Below are 10,000 nucleotides of genomic sequence, written 5' to 3' on the forward strand. Positions count from 1 at the left end.
GTTGGTGGTTTGACATGTGTTCAAATTAAAAAAATATATAGATATGATTCGGTCTGACTGTTATGTTCACCAATAAGGAAGTGGCAAACCCGCCATGTAATAAATGCTAATCAATTAGTATTATGAACAATATTGTTATATTGTTTTTAACCACAAATAATCAATTCATAGTCACCCTGACCATTGTAGGAGGTTTATTTTATCAGTAGCTCCAGATTAGGTAGTACGAAAACCTCATATAAGCCCATAGTCCTTTGCGTCTGAGCATACTCAGTCTGGATTGCAAGTTCCCTATTTGATATTTGTTTAGTTCTGGGTTTCGAACTACCCGGTCCTCCAATCCTGCAGTAACAAAATTTGATTTGTTTCATATTTGTTCTATTTTATAGCATATAGAAACGAATGACTACTACATCAGAAGTGGAGCAATAACTCGTTTGGACCCAAAAGATGATGGTATGTGAAATCATTTATCAAGTTCATTATGACATGTTTGACATGCTGTATGTATACAATGCAATTGTTTGTTCAACCGTGACAACAAAACGAATGAATGAATGTGTTTTCAGACGGACATCATGCGCAGCGGGAAGATGTGCAGATGTATGTAACTCAATTGGGTGACTTTTGTCACAGTATATAACTAAATGTAGATATACAATACACAGATACATGGCTAGCTACAGAAATGAATCTTTGCGTTAATAGAATAATAAAGAATAGACAGGTAAATTGATAATAATTGATAAATGGACAAATTAATAAATCGTAAGAAAGTGCGTGAGTGAGTGAGTGAGTGAGTAAGTAAGTGAGTGAGTGAGTGAGTGAGTGAGTGAGTGAGTGAGTGGGTGGGTGAGCAAGAAGTAGGAAATTTAGTCTATGATGTATAATGACGGACCAACGATCTAACCGAACAACTAGCAGACCAACCGACGAGCATTCATAATCAGCCAGAGTCGAAATCCTGACAGAATGGCCACCCACCCAACAACACACCCACCATCCCACCCGCCGACGAACAAACCATTGACATCACTGATAATTTTATTTTGCATGTATTCTTTCTAGATCATGATCCGTATGACACAGTTAACGAACTACAGGTACTGTACAGTAGAATGAGAGAGAGAGAGAGAGAGAGAGAGAGAGAGAGAGAGAGAGAGAGAGAGAGAGAGAGAGAGAGAGAGAGAGAGAGAGAGAGAGAGAGAGAGAGAGAGACAGACAGAGAGAGACAGAGAGACAGAGACAGAGACAGAGACAGGCAGAGACAGACAAGGAGACATACAGAGACAGACAGACACACGGACGGTTAGACAGACATACAACAGAGACAGACAGAAAGACACAGACACAGACAGACAGACAGACAGTTGGTTAGATAGACAGACATACAACAGTTACAGAGACAGCCAGCCAGCCAGCCTGCCAGCCAGACAGACAGACAGACAGACAAACAAACAAACAGACAGACAGACAGACAGACAGTCTGAGAGACAGACTGGAGGTAGAATAGAAAATGGCAAGAGAAGACAATGAGACACAAAGAACGAGACGGATATTGATAGATAGAGTGTCAGGGAGACAGAGAAAGAAACCGAGAAACCGAAACTAAAACAATATCTATCACATAACACTTTCAGTGTACCGAAGGATGGGAAAATATAACAACCTATACAAAATGGGATCTTCCGAAAAATTGGCACTACGCTGACCACGTACGTATCGAAGATATTGTGATGGTATCCGACGAAGAGTATTATATATCTACGTAAGTGTAGTCTTGTTTCTTTTATTATATAATAGAAAGGTAACACATCAGGAAAATACATCATACACGGTATGACTCATTAGGTCAGGTGACTAGAGCATGTTACACCCAATCTGTGAAATTGCCCAATTCATGAAATGGGTAGGTAACTTTGCCCAGTTCATGAAATAGTCAATCGTGTTGCCCAGGTTATGAAGTGGGTATGGTAAGATATGCCCAGTACATGAAATGAGTATCTTTTATAGGACACACACACAAAGAATAAGAGTCAAACAACTGTATTATCATGTATTTACAAACTCATCACTTGACAATTCTTATTTTATAATAATTCAGTGCAGCTTGTGTTTTAATAGAGTTCGATAATCAACACCCCAGTTCAAAACTCTTCCCCAAGAATTTAATTTCGCTCCTTTTAGATCATAATCTATACTCTCATTTGCATAAGGTTGACTATTTCATGAACCGGGCAAAGTTACATGCACATTTCATCTATATGTGTATGTATGTATGTATATATGTATGTATGTATGTATGTATGTATGTATGTATGTATGTATGTATAATTTAACTTGTGGAAAGAAAAGTGACACGTGTAGGATTCGAATCCACGAACCCTGAATACTAGCCAGAGTGCTCTAGCCAGTTGAGCTAACGCGTCAGCTATTATATCAGCATAGTCGTCCTGGTGTGTACCTTTCAGATATTTGACGAGCAGTAATAGAAACACATAGATTTGCACTTTTGGATTAAATTTTTTTCTGGTCTATTTCTCAAAAAAAGATTTTTTTTTTCCGTTTGGTGGTCACAATGCAACAATTACCTGTATTTTAGAAATATGAATAACAATGATGTTCTCATTAGTCATATACCCCATGCCATTTGATTTTTTCCCAATCCCTAGTTCCTTTGACGATCCATACTGGTGCAGTGGTGGTAATCATGGTTATGACCATCGAGGAAAACAAATGGAAGTAAGTACAAAGAAGAGTATCTTTGCTAATACAACTGTTATATTAGTGAGTAGCCAGACTGTAAGATACGTCGTGTTGTTTAGCTCCACCAGTCTTCTCCTTACGACTCTAGTAATCTAGGCTTCGATTAAAGATAGCTGCAAACTAAAACTATTGCTGTTCAATGAGGTAGATTTCACAAGAGGGGTGATTCAGTCCGTGATGTGAATCTAATCACCCTGTGATCAAGTTAGTGTAAGCATTGGAAGTCCCAAAACAGTACGTGACTGCAAGTTTTCAGAGACGCCTCCCTACTAAGATTATAATTAGACCAACATCCATTCAATAGCTTATCACTGTTGCGTCAACATGTTGTGACAATAGTTTTAGTTTGTGTCTGTCTTAGTAAACCAAGTCCTCGATTGCTAGAGTAATATATGGTTTCTGATTAATACGATAACGCATGTCGTGCTATATTGCTGACAAATTGAATTCGTCTAACATCACAATATTTGTGTTATGTGACCTGTGACGTCAAGATTATAACCACAACATTTGTATTAGCATTGTATGACGTCAACATTAGAATTAGAGCACTTGTATTAGTTTAAGCATTGTATGTCGTCAAGATTAGAATTACAGCACTAGTATTAGCTTTGTTCCTTGCGAAAAGCACCATGTTGAGTTTATATTCATAGCTGAAGTGAATTACGCAAAGACTGGCAGTGGTATGCAAGTGTCCCATATATTATTCACTATTAGGAAACTAATTTGTTATGTAATATTTCATTTGGAATGATGATGGATGATTAGCCTAACTTGTCTATATAGATCGACTCATTTAAATTGACGCCACGTGAAATACACTGTCACTAACTGTCACTGACAAATGCTAACACATATCATAAAGTAACATAGCAGTGAGTTAGACCTTTCGGAAAATGTATGGTTTGGTTGCGTCAACTTTACTCATTGTTTAGAAACAATAATTTAAAAACATGTCACCCTTCAACACTAGCTGGTTTTGCAACGCCCTGTTAATTATTCTTCTTTACCATATCTGTCTATCGTTAACAATGGATGTATTGTCAATGTATCTCTTCATCCAACCCAGTCACTATTCCTGGCGCATGGACCATCATTTAAGCAAAACTTGAAAATGGATCCATTCATGAATATTGAACTTTACCCATTAATGGCAGGTAAGTAGCTCTCATTATTTCATCGTTCTGTGTTTCAGTATGTATACTTTGTAATTTCTGTCTGTTTGGTTTTCTCGGTTCCGTGAGCCCTGGCCCATATACAATATAGTGTCTGGTCTTGTTATTTTTTGCTGAATATGGTTATATATACCGTCTTTTCCTAACTCTGTTTGTTTGTTTGTTTGTTTGTTTGTTTGTTTGTTTGTTTGTTTGTTTGTTTGTTCGTTCGTTCGTTTGGTTATTTGTTTGTTTGTTTATTTGTCTGTCTGTCTGTCTGTCTGTCTGTCTGTCTGTCTGTCTGTCTGTCTGTCTGTCTGTCTGTCTGTTTGTCTGTCTGTCTGTCTGTGTCTGCCTTTCAACGTGTCTGCCATTCTGTCCATATGTTTGTCCATTTGTCTCTGTCTGTCTGTCTGTCTGTCTGTCTGTCTGTCTCTGTGTCTGTTCTCATCTCTATATAATTGTGTTGAAAGTATTTACAAAGAGATCCTTTTTTTCATTTGTTAAAAAATATATGTAGTAGTAGCTATCGAAATGTTATCAAGGATGTGCAAAGAGCAAAATCTTGACGTATTCTTGAAACAACAATGAACGATTAATTGCGTTAATCGAAATATGAAAGGGAATAAACTTACATATAAAAAATATGTTCTTTTTATACTAGAAATTCTTGGTATCCCTGAATCCCCCAATAACGGTACTACTGGCAGTCTAAGTCATATACTTCGTAATCCCAAACCAATCCCAGCACCTAATCTAAGTGGTGAAAGTCAACCTGGTGAATGTGATTACCCTAATGATGACTCAGAGTATGATGACAGACAAACTCAAGATGATTCTGGCTGTACATGTGATGCAGAATCGGTAAGATTGAAAATCACACTAGTTTAGTCGTTAAAAGATGGATTGATGAAAAGCTTTTGGATGGATGGATGATAAATTGATTGATTGATTGATTGATTGATTGGTTGGTTGGTTGATTGATTGATTGATTGATTGATTAATTGATTGAAGGATGGATGGATTGATGGATGGGCGGACGGACGGACAAGTGGATGGATGGGTGGCCGAGGGGCCGGCAGGTCTGTGTAAAATGATACGGGGGGGGGGGGGGTCCTCTGAAACTTCCAATTCGAAATTGTTATCATACTAGACAACCCAAAAAGGAGACCCTCTCCCATACCAACTATTTCACACACAAATTAGATACTATAGTCTATGGGTTGCTTTAATTAAAGTGTCCCATTTACAAGAACAGGACACATTGTGACGACAGTGGTGTTTTAACCCTATTATCAGCAGGTGGTACTCAATAAAATGTAGTATCAACGCAAGTGTTACCACATGACATGAAAACACGTGTCATTGTCAATGCAATTAGACACTGGCATGGTTTCAATCAACAGAAATACTTAATGTAATAATGTTCCCTGACACACAATAATGTTATTTATATGTATTAACAGTGAACCTATTATAAACTAATCCATTGTTTTGTATTGTCTTGCCAGAATCTAAAACTTTATGACGACAGACTTGACCTAACAACAAGTGAAGGTGGGTTGTATATATCTTGTTATAGTTTAATAAATGTGTCGCATTTGAAGACGTTTTCCATGATTTTAAAGTTAGAATGTCATTCTTTCAATCGTTGATAGATTCCGTCCCAGCTTTCACTTTCCCAGACCTAATTTTTGACGATTGCATGTTCTGAAAACGTTTAATGTTCTCATACATTTTCTTGCATTGTCACCAGTACTGATTTGCACTTTTCTTGCTTTTCCAGTCACCGATTCGCATGACAAACATCTACCATTTGGCGTGCCTGTCGTCAACTTTACGACGTCACACTGTGTGCTAACACAGAATAATTACGTCACTGGTTACGACAACAGTTTACGTATACCTTTGTGGGCAGCTTATACTGTGGATAAACAGGTAAATGTTCTACAATGTAATACATTGCACTCATTTATGATGATACATTTCAGCAGATACTCAAGTTGATAAACGTTTTTTACGAAATGTTTTGGGAAAAGATACACACAAAGAAAACTAGGCATTTGGGTATGAAGCATTGAACACATATAGAACTTTCCGTGTAATAAAAAAGAGAATGCAGAACGGGAAACATATTTCTGCGAAATTAAGATCTTGAACCTAAGTAGCGTTGGAACACAGTGCAAAATTAATGACCTTGTGTAAATAACAAAGGAAAAAAAAACAGCAAAGGTAACAAGCAAACAAACAAGCAAACAAACAATCAAGCAAGCAAAACAAATAAACAAACAAACAAACAAACAAACAAACAAACTCAAATAAAACAAATATACATACAAACAAACAAACAAACAAACAAACAATCAAACAAACAAACTAAAACTAACAAAACAAGCAAACATGTCACCTGACAACTAATTTGTCACTAATTTCGAATATGGCTGCCTTTTGTAATATTTTGAATAGAAGAGTTTTCGTAATTTACATCTCCAAGTATATGTGTAATCTTTTCATCCAGGAAGGCAGAGTAAAACAAGCTGTTATGGAGGACTGTGTTCGAGCCGATGTTCGTGTTTCACCTGATGATACACCAAGTTGTACAGACTATGTGGTAAATGGAACTGATGTGAGGCACGAAAAGGGTTTTAATGTGCATCCGGGTAAGGAAATTACATAATAACTCGTTTTAATGCAGTCTTAAAGGGATACCACTTTCAAACGCGCATGTGCGAGACCCGATTCTCATCAATATAGATGTGTGATGATTTCTCAGACATGGAAGAAAAGGAAAAGAGCTATCATTAGGTTTAAATCATAGAAAAAAACCTTTTCTATATTCTCAAACAATAACAACACAACATACACGGCTGGAATGAAAGAATGTAGGAAACATAAAAAAATCACGATTGCAATTACATTTTAGCCTTTATCAGGTTACCATAGCAACGTCGTACCGTTATACAGTTACACGGGTACCATTTACGATTTATCTCCGACATAGTACGAATAAAAATGTGCATTTATATTTTACTTCAGTAATGATTTATTTATTATCAAATTTAGATCCGTAATATAATGGTTCATGGCGTTTTATGTTGTAGGACTTTGGGAAAATGACGATCAGATGGACACATTGATAACATCAAATATGTATCCGATGAATCCAAACTTTACAACTGGTAAGTTGGAATAAATTGTGCAGCAGACGGAGTTTGTTTAAAGATGCACTTGCTGTAACTATAGCAATGTATTTGCGATCAGACAACCAACAATATATTCACTGGAAACTGTTAGTAACTGATAATTAGATATTGTATATATTAATTAGAGGTAGATTTTTATCCAAAAGTAGTACAGTAACAGTTTGAAATCATGATCTCATTGAAGGCACTGATTTTAGGGTGTGGACAAAAAATCAATTTGATTTTACTTTAAAGGGGCACAGGCTGAGTTTAGACGGTTTTGACGTTGGTTAATATTACAAAATACTTTACATAAAACCATGGCTAAACAAATCAAGTATAGTGTTTTCAACGATTCATGTAGATGTGACGTGTCACTGTTTACCAACCGTCCAACTCATACGTTGTTAATGTAATGACAGGGATTTCCTCAGATTTGTTGATACGTACCAACAATTATGTCATCAAATCTTTCATTTATTATATCTAAATACCAGGATTGAGTTATACCAGTATCAAGTAACGAATGGGTGTGCCTCAGTAAGTAGAATACAATATGTAACTCTTTGTAAGCAACAAAAATTGCGTCCAAAAACCGTCTAATCTCAGCCTGTGCCCCTTTATTGTACCGTGCAGCTTCAACACAATACGTTAAATACATGTGGGACAGTAATGTAAACAGTGTCGTTCCAGTTGCGCAGCTAGAGTAGCTTGAAGCAAAATCGTCGTAACCGTCGTTCCCGCACTTATATTAAACTACATATACTTTTTTGTGATGTTCAAATTCATAAAAAGTTATTTATTTATTGATTTTCTGTGGGGTTTTTTCACAGAAATATGGGATTACATGTTAGAGAATGTCCTTATTTGGGCTAATCTTTACAATGGTGTCAACGTCATTTCCGGTCCACTCTTTGATTATAATTATGATGGACACCGAGACGACGAGGAGGTTTTGTCTAACCACAGGTAAATAACACTTAAACGTAAATTTGCAATATGGAAGTAATCAACATGAAAGAAGAAGCAAACAAATTTAATATGCATCTTGAAAATAAAAATCTCATGCTTCTCCTTTTACTTTGGTCTTGAAAACTGAAATTTTTTGGGCCAGTTGACTTGAAAAAAATCAGGGGCACTTTGTTTTGAAGTAGATATCAACATATCAAACTTAAATCATTTGTAGCCGCCGAACACTATCTTAACACTATAGGGTGATAGCGCTGGCTTTTGGAACAGTTTGAAATTAGGGACCGGACAGAATTTACGGCGGGGGGGGGGGGGGGGGGCTGGGGAGAAATTATCTCTGACTTGTTTTTTTTCCTGGCCCCCCCCATCCACTGTGACCAAAATTTCACAGCCCCCCCCTTTCAAAAGTATAAAAATTTCATGCCCCCCCCAAAAAAAAAGGGGGAAAAAAAGAAAAAAAGTGCACAATATCCTGCCCCCTACAATAACTAAAAAGAGTACAATGTTTTTTGTTACTGTAGCACAACTGTAATTTTTCTTTTGGTACTACTATTTTGTTACTATTTCAGCCCAAACAACTTAGTGGTTGTAGAGGAAGTTTTTTAGAAAACAAAACAAAATAAAACATTTTGACCATACATGTAATCATACACATGTGGTATAATCTTGTTTATTTCCCAACTAGACACCATAAGTAGTCATCACTTAATACCAAGGCATGTGATGTGGTGGTTTTAACTGTCATTCACTGATACATACACAGAAACACAGACACAGAGTAAACACACATTCACATGCGTGATTTGTGAAAAACTGTAGTGGGGACATTTGTGGGGAGTATCTAAGGACATCACATCACCTACATAGTGTATTCAAATATCTATTTATACTCATAACACAATAACTATCTAATGTCAGACATTTGTGATGTCATGAAGTGCTAGCAAACTAAGGATTTTATGCACACTGAGGTCTGACAAATATAGCTTTCACTTTCCTACACCAAATGCATTACCAATACACATGTAAATGTAAGACATTTGTGACTTCATGAAAGTGCAAAGAAATTCAGAATGTTGTGGAATACTTAGATGTAATCAATATGCTTTGAGTTCCAAAACCATACATATTTAAACCTATAGTGTCAGGCATTTGTGACTTCATGATGGGGACAGCAAATTCAGAATTGTATTCAATACACTGCACAGTGATCAGATGAGTATATACGGCCAGAAGGCAACTACCAAAGTTAGTGCAAAGTCACTGATGAAAAAACACTTAACACCACGCAGACATCTAAATGCTTTACAATATTTAGTACAGATAGATGCATTTGATGATGCTGAGGAGGGAAATAGTTTAATTTCACTGGTTTTAGATAGAAAGAAAGACAAGTCTTGCCTCACATCTTTGAGTGAAACTCAAGAATAGTGTCAAGGAAAGAAATAAAACACCTATCTAAATTAATCTGGCCAGACGTTTTTGTATTTACATTTTTCACCAAAGGGTCACTTTTTAATCACATAAATTACAGGTCCTATGCTAGTATATTACCATATATATATATATATATAACTCGGTGAGTATCAATCTGCTAAGACAGTGCTCTATACCGCAGTGGCAGAGCGTAATAGTTTTGGTAGTACTGGAACTACCAAGAAAGTCACAACCAAGAAAGAGTTCCAGTACTACCAAAACTATATATATATATATATATATATATATATATATATATATATATATATGTATCCTTGATGGTAATTACACACTGAACCTGTTTCCACAGTGCTAAAATGTATGTATGTATGTATGTATGTATGTATGTATGTATGTATGTATGTATGTATGTATGTATGTATACATATGTGTGTGTGTAAGTGTGTGTGTGTGTGTGTGTGTGTGTGTGTGTGTGAACAACTTGGAGTATAT

At 36.3% G+C, this 10,000-nt stretch overlaps 1 protein-coding gene across 1 annotated transcript in view; it reads left to right on the plus strand.

The window, feature by feature from the left end:
* LOC144445351 (ectonucleotide pyrophosphatase/phosphodiesterase family member 3-like) overlaps positions 1-10,000 on the plus strand; it is a 28,185-nt gene that overhangs the window by 16,466 nt on the left and 1,719 nt on the right. Inside the window, 10 exon segments of the mRNA XM_078134890.1 lie at positions 390-456; positions 1,600-1,768; positions 2,673-2,742; positions 3,836-3,923; positions 4,585-4,784; positions 5,432-5,477; positions 5,707-5,858; positions 6,439-6,580; positions 7,022-7,099; positions 7,936-8,071. Of these exon segments, the coding sequence (XP_077991016.1) occupies positions 390-456; positions 1,600-1,768; positions 2,673-2,742; positions 3,836-3,923; positions 4,585-4,784; positions 5,432-5,477; positions 5,707-5,858; positions 6,439-6,580; positions 7,022-7,099; positions 7,936-8,071 (1,148 nt within the window).

This window comes from Glandiceps talaboti, chromosome 14 (assembly GCF_964340395.1).
Source record: "Glandiceps talaboti chromosome 14, keGlaTala1.1, whole genome shotgun sequence".
NCBI lineage: Eukaryota > Metazoa > Hemichordata > Enteropneusta > Spengelidae > Glandiceps > Glandiceps talaboti.